The sequence below is a fragment of the Fusarium tjaetaba genome, assembly GCF_013396195.1.
Source record: "Fusarium tjaetaba strain NRRL 66243 chromosome Unknown NRRL66243_c0000154, whole genome shotgun sequence".
Classification (NCBI taxonomy): Eukaryota; Fungi; Ascomycota; class Sordariomycetes; order Hypocreales; family Nectriaceae; genus Fusarium; species Fusarium tjaetaba.
The window spans coordinates 153,827-177,510 of NW_023501350.1; the positions used below are offsets into that span (position 1 = coordinate 153,827).

The following is a 23,684-nucleotide window of genomic DNA, read 5'->3' on the forward strand; positions in this document are numbered from 1 at the left end:
AACTTACTTAGAGGATAGCCTGTTATTAAAATTGAATGAGATATAGTGGCGCCTATAGATGGGCCGCCTAGACTTCAAGAAGATCTGCAACAGAGGGGAAGTCCATGCTTTATGCTTGGACTCCTCAGCCTGGTCTTAGTATGTCCGGCGTGTTGTAGCCGGATCTATCCCCGGATGCGGGGCAATACCGGTAGAATGGGATGAACGATCCGATGTACAGTAGTCGTCGATCACCCTATACCGCGGGGCCCCGCGTTGGCAGGTCTTGGTCTAGCCTCCGGAAGAACACGCGTTATCTCGGAAAACCTCGAGCTAAAGTCCAAATTTTCCGCCTTCCGGTCTTGACACTTCAAGTTTTCCGACTCTCCCGGATCTTCCGGTCCAGAGTGTAATAGAACATACAAATGAGGTAATTTGAATCTATGTCAGCATAGCAGCCGCGGAGAGGAATACTTTCTTGGGAGTTGACCAATCACCGCAGCAGTTGTTGCAACCTCAACATGAAAGACTTTGTGTACAATGTCTAGACGAACCGAGTTATCTTTGGCTCGGGCAGTGTCACAAAGCCTGCACAAAGCTCCCAGCCGAGATCAAGCGCCTCAACGTCTCCCGACCAGTCCTCCTCTGCACACCAGGTAAACGCCACCTCACCGACCAACTATCCGCTATCATCGAAAATGCTTCTCTCGAAGTCGCTGGCACCTTCGCCCACGCCACAGTGCACACTCCAGTATCTGTAACGGAACGAGCAACTGCCTTCCTTGGCCCTGTATCAGCAGACTGCGTTGTTTCTATCGGCGGAGGATCGGTAGTTGGATTAGGAAAGGCCATCTCTATTCGTTCGGGCGTACCTCATAGCAGCATTCCAACGACCTATTCCGGCTCGGAAATGACTCCCATTCTCGGCGAGACGCAAAACGGGATTAAAACAACTCGATCTGACCCTAAGATCCTGCCTGCTGTTGTTATCTACGATGTGGACCTCACATTGACACTGCCGCCTATCATCTGCAGTACGTCTGGGATCAACGCAATTGCCCATGCAGTGGAAGCACTTTATGCCCAGAATGCCAAACCCATCACTTCAATACTAGCCCTTGAAGGCATAAAGGCTTTGGCTGAAGCTCTACCTCAAATCGTGGAAAACCCAGACTCCAACGCCCCTCGAGATCAGGCCTTATACGGTGCGTGGCTTTGCGGCACAGTCCTAGGAAACTCATCAATGGGACTTCATCACAAGATCTGCCATACGCTCGGTGGATCATTCGGACTTCCCCATGCTGAGACGCACACTGTCTTGCTTCCCCATCCCTTGTCTTACAATGCACCATGTATCCTTGACCGAATGGCCAAGCTAGCTGCTGTTCTCCCTGGAAGCGACGGAGATGCGCTAAAAGGATTGGAGCTACTACTGGGCAAGCTGCCAGTACCGCGTGGATTGAAGGACTTGGGGATGAAAGAAAGTGATATTGAAAAGGCAGCTCAGATCGCCACTAGTAACCAATATCCAAATCCACGCCCTTTGGAGCATAAATGGATTCTGGAACTGCTGAGAAGAGCTTGGGCTGGAGAGCCTGCAGAAGCAACATTACAGTAAGACGCTTCATATAAAGAGGACAGCGAGCGCTATTAAGAGGATGAATAAATAGTTAGATATAGAAATAGAAGAAGACCAAGTCTCCATTATCTAGGCTTCTGCTCCGTTTTAAGCCTGTCCACTCAATTGGTTACGACCTGCACGTAAGCTATGGAATCGCGTATCTCTCTTATCATTGTTACAGAGATAATCGACTACTGTATCATAGGGCTGAGTTTCAGTGTCACCTGAACGAAATGGCCCTCAGCGACGCTTGCGTTTACAAACATCGCGCAACTGTGGATGGCCTTGGGAGCGGGGGATATCAGTGGGGGAGGAGAGATGAAGGAGCCAACGGTGACGTCTAATAATATTTACCTAAACTTTTATGTTTCTGGGCTGCAGACAGCTTTGTGGAGGTTGCTCAGCTTTATAAATAGAGGGTATATTAAGGGCTCTGTTCGTGGAGGCCTGACAGGATGTAAAACATGCTAATTTAAGTCTAGAGAGTACTAACTCAGGAGTTTGGCATTACTGACAATATGAGTACGAGACTGGCCTCTCAGGGGGAGGAAAACAACGAACCTTAACATAGGTTATCAAAATAAACTAAGTAAAAGTTATCTTAAGCTTAGGCTATATTACCTAAGTATTTTTATTACTTAGGATTAAGGTCCTGTGTTGTCTTTCCTCCCCTAGACTGGCCACCACCACAGACATTGGTAGTTGTTTTACAGACCCAATCTCTAGAGTCATTCCACCTAATACCTATCTAGGTCGTATTGAAGAAATCTCAATTGCTGGGGACGCCGGCCATCAGAATCTACCGACACCGGAAGGGGTTAGTGTAGATCGGTCGTGGGGAACTTATACGAGGTAAACGAGGAGAACGAGGATGAACGAGGTAGGCAGCCCAGAACTTGAATATGAGTGGTTGTTCTCCCAAACTGCCCCGCCACACTCCTAGCAACACGATTTCTTTCAGTCTTTTCTTCGTTCTGAATCGCTCACTCTCTCATCCTATTCTTCTTTCTTTATTATACGTCGGTTAGAGTTCCAGCAGCCAGCCCCGCTGACTGTTTTCTCTTTTGCTTGCCTAGACCCTCTCGGGATTTCCAAGACCCGGGTATTAATCATGGTGCCGTCACCGACAAGACCTCGGGCGCGGAGGCCACACCTCAAGTCCCGGAACGGCTGCTTCACCTGCAGGAAGCGCCGAGTCAAGGTACGTCTGTCTCCGAATCCCGATTTCCTTGTCCGTCCAAGGCTGAAACAAGCTTTTGTCCCCTTGTTAGTACAGTGAGGAACATCCGATATGCCGGTCATGTCTGAGCCGCAGAACCGTTTGCAAATACCCAGACGGAGTTACAACATCATCGTCTATACCACCGCTACCCGCCCTCGTACATTCACCACTGGCCGTGTCTGCGTCATCTTCAGGATCAGCAACAACCTCGGCACCATCGCTCCATGCGACCAGCCAAACACTAGAGTTAAATCAATTACATCTGCTCCACCACTGGACAGTCCAGACAAGTGTCGGCCTCTGCAGATGCTCCAAGACACTGTACATATGGCAGGAAGCCCTTCCCCAGATTGGTTTCCAATATCCATTCGTCTTACATGCATTGCTAAGTCTTGCCGCTCTGCATATTGCCTACACGTCTCTAACCGAACGGACACGCAGTTGGTTAGTTGGCATGTATCACCACAACGAGGCATTGACCGGATTTCGCAGAGAACTCTCCACCATCACAGAAGAGAACAGCGAAGTATTGTTTACCTGGTCCATATGCAATGTTCTGTATGTCTTTGCCACATCAAATCCACTTTACCAGGGTATAGATGGAGGCCCTACGACGTCGACATCGGCACAGAAGGAGAAGGTCTTGGGCTCAGAATGGATTCCGATGATCCGCGGGTTGGAAGCTGTGCTCCAACCTACTCATAATTACTTGAGATCTGGGAGCATGAAGGCGATAATGAGTACGGGGAACTGGGATGAACTCGACCCAGGACAAGCAAGTCAGGACCCTGAGAATGTCCACTTCTGCCGCGCCCGTGAGTCTTGGAAAGACTCAGATTGTGCAGAGGTCTACGAAGAGGCGCTCCATGTTCTCCGGAAATGCCGACTTTACTCGTTGCAGTTCCGCGGAATGGACTCTGAGACGAGAAGCAACTGGGGATATAACAAAGAGTGGTCTGCACCTCTGATGTTCATTCACTTTGCACCCGACCCATATTTCTCACTCCTGCGGCAGAGACAGCCGCCAGCCTTGATACTGTTTTCCTTGTTTGGGACACTACTACATAAGATAAGGAATTACTGGTTCTTGGAGGGTTGGGGCAAAGCGATAGTGGAGGCAATAGCAGATATCTTGGGGAGCTACTGGAGAGAATGGTTACTATGGCCTTTAGAGGTGATTCAAGAATGACCATTAATTAGTTAAGTCCTATGACCGCGGCAGACTGGTCCTTGTGCAGTAGTTTCTATTTATACTCTGCTAGACTAGCCTCTATTCAAAATGGCAGTTCAATTTACTGACTGAAGCCACGAGCGCACTCGACAGCCTTGTCTCACACGAATCGCACATACCCTCCAAGAACAATTAGCATGACTAGCACTACTAAAGCCAGGAAGATGTCTAAAAACGTTTGCTGAAGCGATGTTTGCATGTGATTCCAGTTGCGTAAGTAACTGGCCAGACTTATATAAGAATTACTTCAACTCACCACGAATCATTCAACAGAGTGCAGGGATGGCTCGGGGATTTACAGCACATAAGGCTGTTTACTTGTCAAAAACCCCTGCACGGGACCTTCGTACTTTTCGTTCTAGTCCTGAGGAGGGTAAGACAAGGCACATTTTCAACGCCGACTTGCCTAAACGGGCCAAGGCTTACTGGGATCAGCAGAGCTGAGCGCTCCATTTCACCAAAGTACCGAGCATTATGTCATTGCTGAGAAAAGATAAGATCAATGTCAGCAGAGGTAAACGACTATAAATAGCTCCGACATCTTCCTTACCTCAACCCCTCATCTTTCAATTTCAAGCCTCTGCGTTTCAATTCATCGCCATGGCTCACCAACAAGGATACCAGCAGCAGCAACAACAGATGCAGCAATCAAGCAATGACAGAGGTGCTTTTCCAGGCGGTACCTACAGTATTGCGCACCGCGACACCAACGCCGTTCTCAACGTTGATCTCCAGCAAGGCGCCATGGTGCGCTCCAAGTCGGGTGCCATGATTCACATGTCTGGCTCTATCGAATTAGCTGGAAAGTCCAAATTCTCTCTTGGAAAGCTTTTCACGGGCGGCAACTTGTATGAGTCGACGTACACCGGCCCAGGACGTGTCGCTCTTGGTCCAACACTGTTTGGAGATATCATTACCCTACCTATCGACGGTCATCAGTCTTGGACTATCGGCAGAGACGCTTTCCTGGCCAGCACTTCTGAGGTTTCGAAAAAGAGAGAGACTCAAGGTATTGGCAAGGCGTTGTTCTCGGGAGAAGATCTTTTTGTCTTTCGTATTGAGGGTCAAGGCATTATGTGGCTGACAAGCTTTGGTGCTGTCGATAGACTAGATGTAAGTTTTCCCAACTATTTGAATACCGGGCAATACTGATTCTGAATAAATAGCTTCGACCTGGAGAGGAACACATTGTTGATAACGGCCATCTCGTGGCTTGGAGCTGCAAGTACTCTATTGAAAAGGCGGGAGGAGGAGCTATGACTGGAATGAAGACGGGCGAGGGTCTGGTATGCCGTTTCACTGGTCCCGGCTCGGTTTATGTGCAGACGCGAAACATGGATGAGTTTCAGTCATTTATCAAGGCAACTGTTGGAGCTTAGATCTACCAGACATCTCGCACCCGATATTTCCTACGTTTCCCAATCCCTCCAGCATTCCTCTTCTCAACTTGTCAGATAATAATGTGCATATGACGTCAGCCGAACCAGCTAGTGTGTCAGAGTCTAACCGTGATCTGATGTAACTAGTATTAGGCACTATATCAGGAAAATACATTTAAGAGCCAAATTCAACTAAAATACCAAAGCCAGCATTGCGTACCTCTGCTGCAGTCACTCACCGGACCTCCTCCTTTACAATTTCACTTAAAATCCGCTGGAATTCCTTTCGTCCATCAATCCTGTTGGTTCTCATAACCCTCCGGCTTTTCATCCCTTGAGAATCAAAAAACTTTGATGTACCTAGTGTCTGCGTTAATCAAACCGTCTTAATCACAAGTCTTTGGGAACTTACAAGAATAGCCTTTCCAATCGTTATTGTCTTTTGGATTGCAGTGGCAACGAAGCTCAAGTCTCTTCTTACTATCGGTTGGACAGTGAGTGAAGGGGTTATGCCAATACGCAATGTCGTCGAAGAAATGAATCTCGGACTTGTCAAGCATGAGCCCTGCTGCAATAGAGTGAATCGGAGCGTCGCCCCATCTCTCGTAGAAAAAGCCGCCCGCTTGATCAAGATGGTTGAAATAATCTATGTATTTCTGACTTCTGAAAAAGTTCAAGTCGCCAATCTCGAAATTTGACCACTAGATTCGAAATGTTAGTCTTCTTGCTTCTTGCCACTTTGTTGGGATTGCACGATGACGTACAAAGTGACACTTGTTATATGTTGCCCCGTTATCGTCACTCAAAAAGTCCATGGAGTTATGTGGGCTTAGATGGCCAGGATTGCTCTCGAAAAATTGCTTCGTAGTGTCCCAAAGAGTGGGAATCGTCTCGATATACTCAGGAAGACTCAACACAAAGCTGTACTTCTTCTTGGTTTCCATCATGAATTTGAAAGGGTCGTAATCAACATCGCAATAGAGTTGAATGTCTGGTTCTACCCGCCAGTAGTAATCATAGTCCATCATGAGAGGTTGTCGAAAAAAGAAGCCTGATTCAAACCTGCACATATGACGGTAGCTCACAGAGTCTCCGTAGATGATTTGCCTCTGGGCCATATCCTCTCTGACTTTCTTCGCTTTATCCTGATCAATCCAGTCAGGAAAGGACCAGTTCTCTGGGGGGATCAAGCCGTAATAAGTTTTGCCGGATACAAGGGCGCTGGTGACTCTTTCGAAGGTTGCGTCGAATGGCTTCTCGTTCAAGAACACCCAATCATATCCGTACTTTCTATTGAAACGATCTTCAACTTGGCGTATCGACTTGGCTATGCTCCACACATCGCTGTTCCGCGCAAGGGTGACAAATGTAGCGTTCACGCGTAAAGAGTGGTTTGGCGGCCGGGGTGGTGTTTGCTTTAGCAAAGCATCATTCGCGCCTACGTGAGATGCGACGGGCGGCCCAGCACAACAATTCCCAGACCTGAAATCGAAGCCATTGCACCAAGATTCCGAGAACAGGTTTGTAGGCCTTAGATATACTAGTAAACCTAGTATCTGATATGATATAAGTTGTCTGAGCTATACGGTCACAATCTTGGCTGGATTTTAAAGAGAGCTTACTAGTAGTGTAAGGATAACAGGCCTTAAAGATAGCCTAGATCTTTTAACAGAAATAGGTATAGATCCAAAGCGCATCTTAATAAAAAGAAGTAATAGAAATTGAAAAGAACATAAAGAAGAAAAGAAGAAAATAACTGACAATTAACAGTATAACAAGAGGACTTTATTCAGTATTAAAAACAGGTAATATATTACACTATAGCGTTAAGTATACAAGCTTGTAGAGATTTGACTTTTATCCCCTGAGACTCAAGGGCAATATTTATCTAGTTATGTCTAAATTAAACTTAGTTCGACTCTTATATCTAGTTTACACTATAAATAAACCTCTTAGTATAATGTCTACTTAGATTAGCTTATCCCTGAGGAAGTCTTAGAGCGTTTTAGTAGCGCTAGCAGTTTTACATTCCTTCCAAAGTCTGCAATTCAGCTACTCTCAGCACACGTTTTAGTTTTCAAGGGATAAAGTAAGTTCTAATATCCCTAAAGTGGCGTTACTTGATCCAACCAGTAGGTCCAAGCAGTCCAAGCTTCAGTAGCTCTGTCCCCTTTTCCGACAAACAACAGAGGTTAGCAGAAATAGCTATAAACCTCTCTTGACATTCTGCTTTCCTCTGGTCGACAATCGGCACCGTTATTCAAGACACCGGTCATGGACCCGAAACTCCGCTGTGACGGACGTGGAGCCGGACCAACTTTGAGATTAGCGTGCTTGTCTCGGGGAGATGGTTGCTCCGCAAGCAGGACATCAGAAGCGAGAGGCCAAAAAACGGCAGTGGCCTGAACCTAAAAAAGTGCAGAGCCGATTACTCAACAATACCGTCATGCTGCCCGGCAAATTGATAAACACGGTTCTCTTCCAATGCAAAAGAATAGCTTATTCCGGCAGAGAGAACTTAGCATATAAAACATACATTTGGCGCTCAGGTCCATGAAATTCTACTTGTTTGCATTCTAAATCGTTATTATCATCATGACTACCATGAAAGCTCTCGTCTCGAACCGCAGCATCATCACACGACTTATCAACGCGACGCGCTCTAAAGCCATTGGCGGCCAGGGCGGTCGCGTCCAAGACGATATCCCCATCCCCAGCATCACCCCCAACGAAATCCTCGTCAAAGTCAAAGCTGTAGCCCTCAACCCGACAGACTTTAAACATCTCGACATCATCTCTCCCCCCAATTCGATCATCGGATGCGATTACGCAGGTGTTGTTCATCAAGTAGGAGACTCTGTCAAGGATAAATGGAAGATTGGCGATCGTGTTGCTGGCGCTGTGCATGGCGGGTTGTATCCTGACAAGGGTGCATTCGCAGAGTATTTGAAGATCGATGCGGATCTGGCGTGGAAAGTACCTGAGCACATCAGCGATACTGAGGCAACGACATATGGTGTCTCTGCTGTGACGGCCATGCTGGTCCTCAACGTCCACCACGGGCTTCCGTTCCTTGACACGAAGCCTGTGTCTCCCAATAACGAAGTCATATTCATTTACGCCGGATCGACCAGTGCAGGGCTATATCATATCCAACTCGCAAAAGCAGCTGGGTGCACAGTCGTCACGACTGCCTCCCCACGTTCAACCCAGCTTGTTAGGCAATACGGGGCCGATGCAGTATTCGACTATAATTCACCCTCCGTCGCAGAAGATATTATCAAAGAGTATCCCAAGATCACAAAAGCGGTGGACTGCTTCTCCGAGGGCAAGTCAACATCCATCTGCGCCGCTGTGCTCAAGCCCAGTGGCGGTAAGGTGGTAACCCTATTACCCAACGGCAAGTCCAGTACTCCTGGCGTGACTTACGATCTCGTCATGTCGTATACAGCTATGGGCCACGCTTTTCAGTGGCTACCGCCAATTGGACCCAAGTTCGAAGCCAGGCCACAGGACCGTGCGGCCCTTGTTCGCTTCTATGAGACCCTACCTCGAATTACACATATCTTGAAACCTATCCCGACTATTGAGCTGAAGAATGGCTTTGATGGTATATTTGAGGGGTTGGATAAATTGCGGGCGGGTCAGGTAGCGGGAGGCAAGGTGGTTGTCCGATTTAATGAAGGAGAGTAACAAACAGCGCTTGTACCTCTAGCAATTACTTTGGATGATATTCTCTTGGAAAGAAGTCTTTTTGATACATTTATATTTTGCATTTGGCTGATAGAATAGACCGCTATTATCAGCTATTCGTTCTTAATGCCGACGTCGACAGACGCATTGGCTCCGCCCCTCGTCTTGTCCTCCAGCGGTTACTAATATCTACGAGCTCTTCACATCCCTCAACGGCCCATGACCACTTAGCAAGAAAGCCAGGTGTGGCCTCCCAACTGTGCATGTCGTGCGGTTCACCCCAGATGATGAGGCCGTTACGCCCAGCTGTGAGCTCGTCCGTATCTATATAATTCTCCAACATCAGCCCTCGTGATTGCTCAGTCTCAGGAATACTGGCAGAGAAGCTAAAAGGTGTTCCTCGCTGCCAAGGTGCAGCAGTATAGCTCATAAGATCGCCAACCATATCCCTCCACAACTCGAAATTATCAAACCGGCCTTCCCGCCGTATAAGATTGTCGCGAAAACGGGCAAACGGCATAATGTTGATCCAGGGGAAATGGTATTGAGATAGTTGCAGTGCAGTAGGTGCCAGAGAAGAAGGAATATTGGGATTTGGAGGGTAGCGGGTTGTGTCGTCTAGACAGGGGCCAAATACAGGACATGTTGTTGGGTCAAGTGATATAGTGTTTATAGTCCGTTTGATGGAGATGAAGGCGCGGTAGACGTTGAACTGGATGAGGTGAAGGAGTTGGTCGGAGGGGAGAGGGAAGGTGATATTTATGGGCTGCTGGGTTGTCTGTATGGTCATGATTTGATCGGTTTGATCTGTGGATGATGGTGCTTGGACAGCGGTGGCATTTTCGCTAGTGAAAGGAAGTGTATAGTTAGACACGACAGTTGAGTCGGTGTCCTTATCTTGCAAAGGGCCATTATCAACCTCGTCGACCCTCCAGCGCCTAACCTCAAACGAACTCGAGACTTGATCTATCTCGAAGTCTTTACCCTTAATCCGTTGTCCTAAAGGCATTAATAAGCACCGCTAGCCATCTGGCAAGGGGGACAACTCACGACGGGCTCTCTGGTTCTTCCGGTTCTGCAGCTTTCTCCGCTGCCTATTCGCCTCGGCAATTGCGGAGTAATTATCTCTGGAATCCATGGGATGTGCATGATCGACTTTGAGATGTTATGGAGAAGACGATGAAATTCACGACCGAGCTCCTTCGGCGAGCTGAGGAATTCTCCGTCTGCGCTAAATGAGCATGCCGGGAGCCAAGTCCCGCAAGCTAAACTCGATGAGGAGAATCTGTCATCAGCCCCACCTACGCCCAGGAAAAGAAGTGGGATGGGCTAGACCTGAAAAGGCAGGAATGTCATCGGCCAGGTACACCAGCTAACCCTACAGTTTCATACTGAATAATCCATAATATGTGTTTCTCAGGCTTCACCTTCGGTACACGGTGATAATCCTGTAGGTAGAGATTTAACTCCATACTATGGAGTGATTTGTAAGTTATTCTGCGAGGTGTAATATCGCTCAACCATAGCCACTGGTCCATTAGTACAAACTCCATCTTATCTGAACATGGAGAGTAGTCAATATAAAATGCCGTATTGCTGCAGCATCTCGATGCTTATTCTTCATCCAACATAACATCATCTCGACAATCCAAACAATTGAAAATTTGATAACTCTGTTCTTCACGCTTATAAGCAATTATGTCTCGCTACACAGCCCTCCACGCCAACACCAAAGGCCCAGGCGACGCTCGTCCAACAGCCCTCCAAATCATCAAAGACGAAGGTCTCGAGGAAAAGCGCCAGGGGCAAATCTTCGTGATTACCGGCACATCCTCTGGAATCGGCATCGAAACTGTCCGCGCCATCGCCGCTACTGGGGCTACTCTCTACCTCACAGCCCGTGACCTCGACAAAGCCAGAACAGCCTTGGATGGCATCTTCGATCCCTCCCGTATGGAACTGTTCCAGATGGACCAGGGGTCTCTTGCATCCGTCCGCGCTGCAGCAGAAGCTATTCTGAAGAAGACGTCCAAGATTCACTGCCTCATTGCCAATGCGGGTATCATGGCTATTCCTGACCTTCGCTTCACTGAGGATGGTCATGAGCTCCAGTTCGGCACCAATCACCTGTCTCACTTCCTCTTCTTCCAGCTTCTCAAGCCTGCACTCCTTGCTGCTGCCTCGCCTGACCTTCCCTCCCGCGTTGTGGTTCTTTCGTCTTCCAGCCATAACATCCATGGCATCAACGACTCTGATAACTACAACTTTCAGCACGGCGACTATGACCCTAACGTCGCTTACGGCCAGTCCAAAACAGCAAACATCTACATGGCCAATGAAATCGAGCGCCGCTATGGTGCAAAGAATCTACACGCTACTAGTGTCCACCCAGGCGTTGTAGCCACAGGACTGACCAGGCACATGCCGCCCGATGCCTTCAAGGGTATGGAGCATATCTATCCTATGATGAAGAGTGTGGAGCAAGGTGCTGCTACTACGGTGTGGGCGGCTGTTGGTGATGCTTGGAAGCATAGTGGTGGCAAGTACCTTGTTGATTGCGATATTGCCAAGCCGTCTCTTGACGAGGATGATAAGATTATCGGGCCCGGGTATGCTGCGCACGCGTATGATGTTGAGAAGGCGAAGCGACTGTGGGAGGACTCGAACAAGTTGGTTGGATTGGAGGATGAGGAGTAGTTATGACAGGTCGAATGTTTCTTCCTTTGACGTTTTGGTGTAAGAAGGTTATGTTGGAAAGAGGAAGATTGTATGGAAGGGATAGATGTTCGATAGGTCAATTCAAAAATAGTTGGTAGCTGTAGTTTGAATATCGATTTTATGTATACTGGCTTTGATGCCATCATGTAGGGGATACAATAACACAGCTCGTGAGCCTGTTCTAAGTGCAGCGGCTATATCAGTTTTGAAATCAGAGTTACAGGCGTAACCCATCCAAATATATGTATCTATGCGAAAGGGTTATTACCTCCCGGGCTTAACCCCCATCTCTCAAGCAATTTCCTATCTTCACCAGCCCACTTCTTCAACACCTCAAAGCCCTCATAGCTACCCAAGATCATAATCCCCAATTCATCAAGCGTATCCAAAGAAACCCCCTTGACGCTGTGGCGGAACGTTGACATCTCCAACCTCAGCCAGGTCTTTTGCTCTCTGGCTTGTTGCCACTCCGTCCGTGACCTTGCGTTCCATATGGATGCGTGGCCTGTGAAGCCTAGCTCAGCCAGCCTTGGACTGGGTTGGTACCAGCCGAATTTGAGGAACGTGTAGATACTCTCGACAAGATCTGCAAAAATTAGGGTTCGTTGAATGCTCTCTGAGCGGACCCAATCTTGCCAAGAATGATTAGGCTTTGGATTGCTGGAGGAGGTTTCTTGGGTCTGTCCTTGCAAGATGTCAACCCATCTCGCTAGTGACTTGGCGTCCTGCTCAGCCTGTTCTTGTAGTGAGCTGTCTTCCGAGAATAGCCGGATACACTGATATATCAGCATGGCCTGCACAGAGGGTAGGAGATCGAGACCCATAGTCGATGGAGAAGTCGGAGGACTCAAGGCGATTGCTGTGTCTGTCGCCTGTATGAGTAGTCCGGCTCTTTGTGAAATCTCCGATGCCACAAGAGTTGCATTGGCCGAGTTACGAGATGTGTATAGGCAGCACGCAGCGAAAGCATCTCGTAATGCTGTAGAGTTGCTGGTTTGAGAGCAGTGGATAAAAGATGTTTGCCCTGATCCTGCAAAAGTCTTGACCTGGTGAACGATTCGACTTGCCTCGTACTCTGCGCGCTCCTTCAAAGTATTGTTTGTGTACACAGGTATATTCCGGGATAACTGCACCGGTACTAAGGAAGTACTAATGGGAGGTGAAGTGTAGAGCGACTGTAAATTTGGAGACGGCTGGCTTGGGGTTTGAGGATAAGGCTCTGGGGTGAATAACGATATGATTCTCCCTCGACCAGTGATCTCATCTATGAGTGGTACCAGAGGAGGGAGAATGGTAATTGGGTTTGGGAAAAGCGAAATATCATGGCCAACATCTGGTTTGAGACGCTCCTGATTGGGCCGAGAGGTTTTGGCATTGTCGGTTTGATCATGCCAAACAATCACATCAGAACTTCCCAATGTCTCTTGCCCGTCCTCGGGTGACATCCAAGCATACACACAAGTAGCTCTTCTCGCAAGACAGCGCCCGCACTGCGGAAATCCGAGGTCGCACCGCCTTTTGCCCCGGACACAGGCCGAGCACGACTTTTGTCTTGTCGATACCATGTCTGAGAGACGAAACGAAAAGGTCTCGCGAGAGCTGTGACTAATGTCGTTCAGTAGTAGAACAATGAGTGGCTGGGGAAATAAGCAGGTCAGCACCGAGCCCGACTATTCCGGGGCCTGTGTGACTAAGATGCGGAGTTCCGCACGCTAGACTCAAACCTCGGGGGTAGATCCACTCCAGGCTTATACAGCCATATTGAGGCCCATGGCTTGGAAAATACGTATAAAGAACAGCTCCTGAAGCCTTCAAGTCGGCTGTTTCTTTTCCATCCCGCCAACAATTCATACCTCCCAAAGTTCTCACAAACCAGATATTCATCCACCATGGCAAACAGCCTCGAATCCACTGACACTCCTTTTGCCCTGGGTAGCTGGATGCAAGACCTCTACGCCCGAATCTTTGTTCAGCCAGATGACGAAGTCTCAGCAAACGCTCTCAAAGAATCGGTTGCAGAAGATTTCACAGCTAGGCAAGTAAAACCCCCAACACAGGCTCCTACCCAGCAACGAGAACGAAAACTAATCGTGTGACTTAGAATCAACCATGATCATTTCACCCGGCAAGCATTCACGGATACCATCATGAAGTTCCGCGTCGAGAACAAGGCGACCATCCACGAAACCAAGGAGCTCCAATGCTGGGAAGCACCCGATGGCTCAGGCGCCGGTTGCGTCTCCCAGTTTCTCCGCTTTACTGATACCAACAAGGAGACTGGGGTTGGGAGCAGGTCCTCTACGTTGTTGATTGCTAGCGTCAAGGTTGTTGACGGGAGGAAGATGCTTGTTGAACTCACTGAGGTGATGAAAGCAGCTTCTTAGAGTGTTCTGGGGATAGTAAGCGCAGGTCATTGCTATTGTGCCTACTATGACCAATAGATTGGGGCGTTCATGGAATACCGCTATCGCATTGTCTTGCGTGTCAATATTGTCAAGTATACGATATAAACATCTAGAGTATCAAAGTCATGCCCGTGTTGTTGCCGTGCAACCCAGGTCCTTTCCATCAACTAACAAGCCCATCCTCCACAGCGTCCATCTGAGTTAACGCTCCTAGTCTACTAATATCTCCGATGCCCATTTCTTCATCCTCTCCGTAGCATCTCCCACCGCCTCTGCTTGGTTCTCAATCAGTATAAAATCATGACACTCACGCTCACCAACTTCTAATAGTACAGGAATCGATCGACATTTCTCCTGAGCAGCTTTCCCAAATTCGACGACTGCATCACAAAAGACCTCGCGTCCTCCAACAGTAACGTAGAGTGCTTTCGTTATCGTTGGGAGATCACTGAGCCAAGATAAATCTCCATCCATGGCGAGGGCGGGGTGAGCTTCGTTGACTCTTGGCTTGAGGTTCTCACTACTGAATGAGTGTATGGAAGTGTGTTGGAGTAAGCCTGCAGAAAGCATGTCGACATTGCCGTAGCTTTTGAAGGAAGCTGTATCTGTTCGGTCGCTTAGCCATGGAGAAACCAAGAACATTCCTGCTAGTGGGCTCTGTAGCTTGACTTCTGGAACTGGTGGATTGGGATGTATGAGGTGATAAGCGAGTTGAGCTGTCAGATTCCCTCCAGCCGAGTCACCACCGACTATCAGATCACTTGGGTTCACGCCGCTTTGAAGCACATGATTAAGAGCGGCGGAAGCCTGACGGAGCTGATCAGGATATTTTCTACCTGGAGCCAGAGTATACTGCAGAAACGCAACAGCAACATCTTTCTCCGCCCCAGGTCCATCATTAACGTATGCCTCCCAGCACCAAGTGAAGTGCCCCGGCAGAGGAGGCGCGACGTATCCGCCGCCATGCAGAAAAAGCACGAATTTAGACGCCTTCTTGCGATTACCGATCCATAATATGGAAGCGTCAGTACCGGTAAGCGGCTCGATGTCGATACTTAGTCGAGAGTGATGACCCCGGCCTTGCTGCTTTTTGACCCAGGCTGTGTAGGCATCTATCGTTGGTGGTGATAGGAATTGGATCTGGCGTGGGTTGAAGTTACCGAGAAGAATTCGTCCGACCATGCAGCTAAACCAGAGAGTTAATGGGACTTTGTATTTGATGGCTAGGGGTAGACCTCGGATGAGAATGCCCACGATGGTCCCGGGTACTTTGAGATCGTCAGTCTGAAGAGTGGTGGCCCATAGTAGGGAATGGCATCTTACCTAGAAGAATCTTTACCCCAAGACACAACTTCTCTAAAAGAGATAGCGTTGGGACAGTTGTTGACTTCATGGCTACTTGGTATCTTAGTCTCCACTTTGGCTGTCTCGCGTGAGTCTACAGGATCAAGTATATATGCAAAACATCTGTGGACTTGCAAAGCATTGGCTTAATATATCTCATCGGCATATCGGTTCAATATCAGCCATTGAGAGTCAAGTGATACAAATACGAAACCCTCCTCGGCTCGGGAGGGCGGCAATTGTCTACGGCAAGTAGTAGAGTTTACGCTAGATTATGCTTGGAGAAATGGTTGGGTTCCCCATACCCCATACTGAAGCTGCCTCTGAAGTTTATTACCCCACATTGCAAGATCTCTCGATACTCATGCCAAGCTGCCGTGCTCAACATCCATTTCACTCTACGACAAAACTCAGATTCTGTTATGGCCAGCTTAAGAAAGAATCCAAGTTAATATTCAAAAGCTCTGGTATCTTCTAGCCCTTGGCCATTGTTAACAAGCACTCACCATTCAATGAAACGAGCCTGCAGCAGAACACCCTTCCTCGGTTAGAGTCCGCAGATCGGAGCATAGACTAGTCTTTTAATGTTCATATCCGTCCCACATGACAGCAGAAGAGTTGAAGAGGTATGCTTCAGCATCTCAGCTTCATTGCTCCGAGGCTAGGCTTACCCGCACAGACCGCACTTCACGGTTTAGTCGCCTTTAGTGCCCATTTCCCCGCATCTCATGGATGTTCTAATGATGAAGTGAATTGAAATGGCCTCTTATCTGAAGGAAAATGCGACCTAGATATACAGATACAGATACTACCGTTGCTTTGATGACCTTGCTGGCTTGTTTATATAATCTAGGCAAGACAGAGGGAACAACATGAGACCATCCACTTCACAAGCAAGTCACGAATCATGAAGGCTAGGTACAATTCAGCGTATTGGCTGTATATTCAGGCTACTTGCATTATCAAATGGTACCAACAAGCTATCAAGTTCTCATCCGCCATGAAAAGTCTAAGGGAATACCGTTCAGCCAAGGGTATTCAACGTCTCGAATGTTACATCGTTGGTCACCACGTGGGCAAACTTCCGTGTTATGCCCGTTGACATTCCCTCCCCGTCAAGCCACGCGAGATTCCAGGTCCATGACTCGTACGGGCTCTAGACCCATCATAACAATTTATCGGAAGTCTCCACCGCCGTTACATCGAGAAAGAGGAATGCCGCTCTGTCTCTTGATGCACATGGTAATAGCACCAGCAACCCATCTAACACCCTCATAAGACCCCTCCTCATGCGCATCAGCCATCCACGTACCAGTCTGCTGCATAGACCCCACACATCCCCTAAACGCACGTCCATAACGACGATTAGTCCAAGGCCGAGTAATAACAACACCAGTTTCACCAGGGCGCACAGTACCGCGGACAGTGACGGTGGCCTGAGTAGTCCAAGTACGAGAGTAGTTAATACCAAAGCTCGCACCAAGACGGTCCTTGACAGCTGTGAGGTCCAGACCTGCGCTGACGGAAACGCCGTTGGAGATGCTGAAGGATGAAGCGACGCTGACGTCGATACCGCTGCCGGCGCCGATGACGACGGGGGACATTTGCACGTCCCAGTCGACGAAGCGCTGGGTGCGGTCGGTTACGTAGGAGGTTGTGGCACCGCAGGACTGACGCTCCTCGAGATTGCGGGGTGCGACGGCCTTGGAGCCGGCTTTGAGCCAGTCGTGGTCGATTTCGGGAGTGTTGGGGTTGATGCCCTCTGACTCGAGAAGTTTCTCGTAGACGCTGACGTGAACAACCTCCACTGGGGTATGTTAAATGGCGTTGCTGCTGTGAGAGGGAGGACCAGGTGGACTTACTGCGGCCTTCGCCGTAGAGGATGACTTCATCTTGCTTGAGGACGTGGTCGGGGGTCCAGATGGTGGAGTTGAGATCGCGCTCTGTCATGAAGGGAGCAGCACTGGCGACAGCGGCCAGGCTGAGAAGGATGAACTTGGGAGCAATCATCGTCGAAGACTCTAGATAGAAGAGGTTGTTGAGAAGTAGGAAAGAGGGTGTTGGGTGAAGAATGAAAGCCTTCTGTTGCCAAGAGCAGCTCAACCCTTTATACCTGAAAGCGCCCGACTGTAGACTCACCTTCCCAAGATATCTTATTCCATAAAGACTATCAATAAAAGACTATCACATCGGCAGTTGTTTTCCTTCCGATTTCGGAAACTCCCTCGTAATCTCTCAAGTCACTAAACATGAAGCTATTTGCGCGGCTATACAGATCGTCACTTCAGAGAAGTCCAATGTATCGGTGATTGTGGGTTTACTCCGACCAAGTCTCGGTAAGACCCGAGCTTCTGGTGCATTAGGAAGGTGACTCACTAGTCGACGGGTCCAACTAAGACCGATGATCACGACAACAAGGTTGATGTGTCGGTCCGAGATACGGATTAATTTATTACTGGTCAAACACATCACTGGGCTATTGCTATCACGACTTTACTTGTGGTGTTTTGGTCTATGGAGTTGTGATTGCGAGGTAACTGCCGAACCTCGTGGGAGAGCGATAGGACTTGGGGAGATGATGTATCCTGGTTATCTGTCCTATAAAATGACTCGAGTACGAAATTGGAAGGTCAGGTCTGGGAAAAGGGAATAGCTTCAGATAGCAGTTAGACGATGCCTGTCCATGGCTTTGGGGGGAAGAGTTGGGTCTTCCGTCTTCGGAGTCATCCTTGAGGTTTAGCCGTGATGTTGAACATATAAGCACTCTTGATCCCATTGTTAAAGCTCAGTTCAACCAGTATCATACTCTCTTCTACCTCTTCCTCTTTCTGTCCCAACTCCAATATACTTTTATCCCTGTCATTACAATGCAGTTCCTCAGCATCGCCTCTCTCCTTGCTCTCGCGACTCTGTACGAACCCCCAGTCTCTTCAAGAAACATCTCATCACTAACAAAGTCTCAACAGTGCTTCAGCAAAGCTTCACAGCCAAGCTGTCTGCGTCACCAACCGCCACTACGACCCCATCGGAGGAACGGCATGGAGCCCCAGCTACAACTGGAGAGTGAACTATGAAATTCTTCCCGACGCTACCAACTGCGCCTGCGCCTACTATCGAAACCGCAACACTGGTAACAACCAGTGGGACAAGTGCCCTGATTGTAAATTTGTGGGTAACCCCAGATGCAAATGCCTCGATAGAATGAGGTGCTAACATGGACTAGGATGGTCTTGTCTGTGGGTCTAACGGCTGGCATATTGGCGGTGACGAGGTGAGTAACGTAGCATACTATCCTCAGACCAAGTCACTGGGGTTGTGATGAATTTGCAACTAACGATGGATCTTAGTTCACCTACTATTGTGAGAAGAAGTGTGGAGCTCAAGGCGCAGAGGCGAACTAGTATGGAATGGCCTTGTCGTGGGTTCCTTCAAGGAACCCTGAAGGACAGTGCAGGATTAGAGTAGCAGTGGTGATAGATCAATACCAATCAAGAAATTCGTATTCATCGTCGGATAACGGCATTTCGTGACAGTTCGGCATTTCCCGTCTGCCCTGCCATCCCAAGGATAAATTCAAGGGTCCCCCAGTTTGACAGATGAGACATGACTCGCGCTGATCATCAAACGTGCTGGGGACAAGATAGGGAACGGCTCGTGCTGCATTAGTTAGTGGTCCCTGATTATTTGGGACGAGCCATCAGTAATATTTCCACGAATGGTGTTTGAAGAATGGTGGTTTAAACTTTGCTGGGACGTATGTGCGCGTATTGATGCTCAGCGCTGATTGGCTTATCGTGGCGCTAAGAGATGAACAGACTTCCAGATTCGAAGTTTCTTACATTCACAAACCTTGCTAGCTAAATGCCATCAAGCTTATCAAAATCATGCATCTTTGGCGGGACAATCTCCAGACCTGAACCTTGTTCGCGTTGGTGCCTTGACATGACTACTGCAAGGTCCTTAGCTGTTGATAGCCCACGTGCTCAAGAAACCACCTTGTGAACCATTGATATCAGTCCCATCAGAGCCTTGATGGTCAAATTACAGTGAATAAATGAATACCCAGCGTTGGGTGCTTTTTATCCATCGATGTTGAGCTGCGGGAATAGATGACCCGACGACCATGCGATATCTCCATTGCCGAAATGAGCCTGTGCCGATCAATCAGGTAACCTTGGGGTCGCAATCGGCCATCAGACCCGCGAAACAGATTCTCGGCTTGAGTGTTTGTCAGATTGGTGGCTCGAGCTACAGGGTCTGCAACCTTTTGTTCGTGCCAGTTGAGATTCTCTCTGCCGGAATAAGCTCTCAGCCTTTGGTTTTGAGCCAATTTGCAACACAAACGTAAGTTTCGTCTCGTCAGCAAAAAGATTATCTGACAATTTTCCGCGTCGCAGGCCAACGTACTCACGTTGAGTGAACTGGCTCGACAAGTCCTTGGAGCAGCAAAGAGGCGCAAAGCACAGCATTAAATAGAGTCTGGTACAGCAGAGACAAAGCTTGAGCCTTATCGACATGTGCAAAACTTACTATCAGCGAAGATGCTTAGAGTTTGGTACCGTGAGCGCTATAAGTACTGTGTTGACGGATAACAAAATTTTCTTACCCTGCATACTTGGGGGGCGCGGTCCCGATATCATTGTGCCATATGGCGGCATGCTGCCTAAAGTCTGTTTATAGAGGGTTTGCTTCGCTCTGAGAGATCTGACACCTCACCTTCGCATTACGTATAATATCTCACGTTCCAACTACAGTTTTTAAAGCTTGTGTCATGCTGTTTGCGGTGTTTATTATAACGCATGTTTTTCCAAATAGCGAACCTCCCTGTCTCAACAGCGTGATGAGAAAGCAGGCGCAAAAGGGAATCAGGATTACAATCGGAGGTAGATGTGACCTCAATCAAGGTGGAAGCAAACCCAGATCGTCAGGCATGTGTTGGCTACATTGGTAGTCAAAGCTTACGAGATGTCAATGAGTCGTATCCAGCCAGCGCAGTGAAAGGTTCCAGTTAAGTTCAACTTTTCGGAGGCATCAGCCCGGCCAAAAAGTATAATTTATCGATCTCGCAACGGACGCGGAGACAGAGTTCAAGTCGACATCGAATTATGAAAGTCTAACTCTTTATTTCTTAACCTTGTTCGACAACACCAGCGGATCTTGAGCGTATAGTTGGAACGTGGCTTTTTGCGCGAATAAACAAAACCAAGCTACAATGCATTTATTTCTTACCTAGAGCGCTCTGCAGGAACATACCCTTTTGCGCGAAAAAACGAAACAAACTTATAATGCATTGAATTTTAGTAAGAAAACTCTGGTTCCTGCCTCGCTTCGAGTGCTTCTCTATAAAAGCAGAGTTTTTTCCTTCTCCCAAATCCTCTAAAAACTTCTTCAACAGCCGCTCGTTGCAAAGTGTCCTCACATCCAATCTCAAGCAAGGAGGCCATGTCTACCGACAAAGAGCCGCCCCCTCAACCTCGACCTCCAGATGAACTGGACCGCGATCTCCGAGGCGGCAAGGCCATCTTCTTCACCCTCGACACCCTCTTCGACCGCGACTTTGCGACTGAACGCGGTCTGATAAGATGCAAGCAACTCATCCCAAAGCTGCGTGGCAAATCCATGGATGAACTAAAGAGAGCCTACCATCATGCGATGGCCGCAGCGTATCTAAACCACATCCACTCCCAGATTCCAAGAGTAGGCTCTCAACGTCCGGTGGATAAAGTCGAGATGATGTTCCGGGAGCTTAACCTCAACCCGCCGTCGTGGGATGACAAGAGCCTCATCGGCAAAGAGTTCGGCGCTGAATTCCGCCGCAACAGGTTTGAAGTCTTGGGAGCATCGCAAACCCTTGCGCAGCTGAAGAATCTCGATTATGCAATTGTTGTTGCCGACGATGATCTTGAGTGGGATGCTGTGGAGGATCTCAACTTCTGGCAGTACGTTGATGCCAATATCATTACGAAAGATCCGGTGATGCGCAAGCCAGACCTCAGGGTGTTCAAAAACGCTTTGGACGCTTGCGGAGTGTCTCCGAAGAATGCTGTCATCGTTGGGTGCTCGATACAGAAGGACATTTCTGGTATTCTTAATGCTGGAGCGGAGCCGATCTTGTACATGCCAAATCATAAGTCAATGGAAATGGATGTGCAGGGCACGCGTGTTCTAGTTGTTCGAACCATGGTTGAGCTATTGTCGGAGATAAGCCGTCGACCTGAGAATAGGTATATTGTAACGGCCCAACGTCATCAGCTGCCTCCTCCGTCTCGCCCGCCAGCGCCACACGCATCACAGGCCCAGGGTTACACGAATGATCAGAACGGTGGATCCTCAAGTCAACATCACTATCAAGGTTCAAGCCAATCTCAACGTCCACCTTCAGATCCAAAGCCTATTGACGATGGGCATGAGACTCAATCTCGGGAAAAAGTTCCACTTCCCCGCATACTATCTCAGCCAGGTTCCAGCGATGAGACTCCACGAAGACACAGCCTACCAGGTCGTGCCCACCCTACTAAGTACTACGAAAGGATTTCACGTCCGGTACCTACCTTGAGTTGCACACCCGCCAAGCGCCCTTTTGAAGCTCTATCTGAATATGGCTATGTTCCCTCATCAAGTTATCACGAGCAAGGATATCCTGATCATGATTCGCCGAGGGGACACCACAATCCTGCAGGCGGACCGGTCCAGGGTCCGTCGGCACAAACCTCTTCGCACGATACGCCAAAAGTGAACGGACAACTCGTGGGACCCAACAGTGACAGTTCCGATAAGTCCTTTACTAGAAGTAGTTCGCCCTTCTATAACCCTCCGAGCCCAACACTACCAACGACGCCACCTCCGAGGACAGTGTTTCCTTTCACCGAAGACTATGGGATTACCAGGGCAACCTACGGCGAGAATTGGGATCAGCCACGTTCTCATTATGACGGATATGGACATGGGACTTCGAGAAATGGGTACTCTACACATGGTGGATATACAACTCTACCTTCACTTAGAAGTTGGTATCCGCCACCCATCCCAAACGACTCCACATATCGGGAACGTTCTAGGGGATACAGACATGGGAATGGGTATGAGATTTCGGGAAATAGGTACTCTACACGAGGCAGCTATGCCCCTAGAAGTCCAAGTCCGCGTCAGGCCCCGCGTGAAATGTCTCAGCAAATCGGGCCATCGAGGGGAATGTATGGTGAACATGGGAGACAGACATTCGCAAGAAGGACTGTATCAATGTACGAGGCAACTCCTCACAGGTCTTACGAGATGCGCAGTGCTAGGCGCTTGAGTGAAATATGGGAACCTCCGGTTCCACTTCCACGTGGACATCCACGCCAAGAGGAACAGCGTGTGCAGTCGCACCATGCAGAAGTTGCCGACTTTACTTCTACGACTATAAATGCCGCGCCTTCTCCTCAAGCACCGCTATCTACTGCTCAAGATCCAGCCATTCCTGGTGATCCATCAAGCCTACCCAGCCATGGAGATTCAAACAGCCCACCCGAGGCACCTCGGCCTCAAGAGGACGAGCAGCACAAGGCTGGATCTTCTAGCCATGACGAGGAGTTAACCACTGACATTGGATCTTTCCCTGACACGCTTACAGCGCCGCCCCCTAGTCCAGAGACTGCAGGACCAGATGACGCAGCCGCTGAGCCTCCACATAGACGCCAGAGGATATGTGAAGAGCTTAGGAAAATGGCTCAAGCTATAATTGATCTAAGCCGAGACCATCGACTACCTCATTTGTAGCCAATCAATGTAAGTGGCTACCCGAATCACAAGCTGAAACGATGTATTGCTGACTTTACTAGGTAGACGAAGTACCCGAGACTAACGAGGACGAGGGTCGATAGTAGTTGTCTGAGTAGTTATCATGTGCCTGAATGAGTGGCTGTACGGACTAGGGCGGAAGGGCCCAGATTAACTTTGATACAAATGTAGTTTTCAGTTAATAGACCACCACTCCACTCTATCTATCTGACTTCAGCCTATGGTGAGCGGCAACCTAATCCTTCTCTCGATATTTATCATTCGCAACGCCTTTTGATATCTCTGAGCCCTCATTATCTTCATTCTCCTTGCT

General features: G+C 48.6%; 11 protein-coding genes across 11 annotated transcripts; 7 read left to right on the forward strand and 4 right to left on the reverse strand.

The window, feature by feature from the left end:
- Positions 1-104: 104 nt before the first annotated feature.
- FTJAE_7611 (ADH4-alcohol dehydrogenase IV) lies at positions 105-1,597 on the forward strand (the record flags this gene model as incomplete). The annotated part of the gene is made up of 2 exons (XM_037354345.1): positions 105-138; positions 528-1,597. The coding sequence occupies 2 exons, from the start codon at positions 105-107 to the stop codon at positions 1,595-1,597; spliced, it is 1,104 nt and encodes a 367-aa protein (XP_037205331.1).
- Positions 1,598-2,711: 1,114 nt separating this feature from the next.
- Positions 2,712-5,432, forward strand: FTJAE_7612 (DUF124 domain protein; the record flags this gene model as incomplete). The annotated part of the gene is made up of 5 exons (XM_037354346.1): positions 2,712-2,801; positions 3,157-3,776; positions 4,416-4,426; positions 4,586-5,166; positions 5,220-5,432. The coding sequence occupies 5 exons, from the start codon at positions 2,712-2,714 to the stop codon at positions 5,430-5,432; spliced, it is 1,515 nt and encodes a 504-aa protein (XP_037205332.1).
- A 2,595-nt stretch (positions 5,433-8,027) lies between these two features.
- Positions 8,028-9,125, forward strand: FTJAE_7613 (TOXD; the record flags this gene model as incomplete). The annotated part of the gene is made up of 1 exon (XM_037354347.1): positions 8,028-9,125. The coding sequence occupies one exon, from the start codon at positions 8,028-8,030 to the stop codon at positions 9,123-9,125; it is 1,098 nt and encodes a 365-aa protein (XP_037205333.1).
- Positions 9,126-9,234: 109 nt separating this feature from the next.
- Positions 9,235-10,263, reverse strand: FTJAE_7614 (uncharacterized protein; the record flags this gene model as incomplete). The annotated part of the gene is made up of 2 exons (XM_037354348.1): positions 9,235-10,124; positions 10,176-10,263. 2 exons carry the CDS (start codon positions 10,261-10,263, stop codon positions 9,235-9,237), a joined length of 978 nt encoding a protein of 325 aa, XP_037205334.1.
- Positions 10,264-10,823: 560 nt separating this feature from the next.
- On the forward strand, positions 10,824-11,822 carry FTJAE_7615 (WW domain protein; the record flags this gene model as incomplete). The annotated part of the gene is made up of 1 exon (XM_037354349.1): positions 10,824-11,822. The coding sequence occupies one exon, from the start codon at positions 10,824-10,826 to the stop codon at positions 11,820-11,822; it is 999 nt and encodes a 332-aa protein (XP_037205335.1).
- A 269-nt stretch (positions 11,823-12,091) lies between these two features.
- FTJAE_7616 (uncharacterized protein) lies at positions 12,092-13,288 on the reverse strand (the record flags this gene model as incomplete). Its single annotated transcript, XM_037354350.1, has 1 exon — positions 12,092-13,288. One exon carries the CDS (start codon positions 13,286-13,288, stop codon positions 12,092-12,094), a length of 1,197 nt encoding a protein of 398 aa, XP_037205336.1.
- Positions 13,289-13,732: 444 nt separating this feature from the next.
- Positions 13,733-14,227, forward strand: FTJAE_7617 (uncharacterized protein; the record flags this gene model as incomplete). Its single annotated transcript, XM_037354351.1, has 2 exons — positions 13,733-13,933; positions 13,997-14,227. The coding sequence occupies 2 exons, from the start codon at positions 13,733-13,735 to the stop codon at positions 14,225-14,227; spliced, it is 432 nt and encodes a 143-aa protein (XP_037205337.1).
- A 231-nt stretch (positions 14,228-14,458) lies between these two features.
- FTJAE_7618 (alpha beta hydrolase fold) lies at positions 14,459-15,641 on the reverse strand (the record flags this gene model as incomplete). Its single annotated transcript, XM_037354352.1, has 2 exons — positions 14,459-15,516; positions 15,572-15,641. 2 exons carry the CDS (start codon positions 15,639-15,641, stop codon positions 14,459-14,461), a joined length of 1,128 nt encoding a protein of 375 aa, XP_037205338.1.
- A 1,126-nt stretch (positions 15,642-16,767) lies between these two features.
- On the reverse strand, positions 16,768-17,602 carry FTJAE_7619 (uncharacterized protein; the record flags this gene model as incomplete). Its single annotated transcript, XM_037354353.1, has 2 exons — positions 16,768-17,399; positions 17,455-17,602. The coding sequence occupies 2 exons, from the start codon at positions 17,600-17,602 to the stop codon at positions 16,768-16,770; spliced, it is 780 nt and encodes a 259-aa protein (XP_037205339.1).
- Positions 17,603-18,459: 857 nt separating this feature from the next.
- On the forward strand, positions 18,460-18,993 carry FTJAE_7620 (uncharacterized protein; the record flags this gene model as incomplete). The annotated part of the gene is made up of 4 exons (XM_037354355.1): positions 18,460-18,503; positions 18,559-18,760; positions 18,816-18,863; positions 18,940-18,993. The coding sequence occupies 4 exons, from the start codon at positions 18,460-18,462 to the stop codon at positions 18,991-18,993; spliced, it is 348 nt and encodes a 115-aa protein (XP_037205340.1).
- A 2,041-nt stretch (positions 18,994-21,034) lies between these two features.
- FTJAE_7621 (uncharacterized protein) lies at positions 21,035-23,350 on the forward strand (the record flags this gene model as incomplete). The annotated part of the gene is made up of 1 exon (XM_037354356.1): positions 21,035-23,350. One exon carries the CDS (start codon positions 21,035-21,037, stop codon positions 23,348-23,350), a length of 2,316 nt encoding a protein of 771 aa, XP_037205341.1.
- Positions 23,351-23,684: the final 334 nt, after the last annotated feature.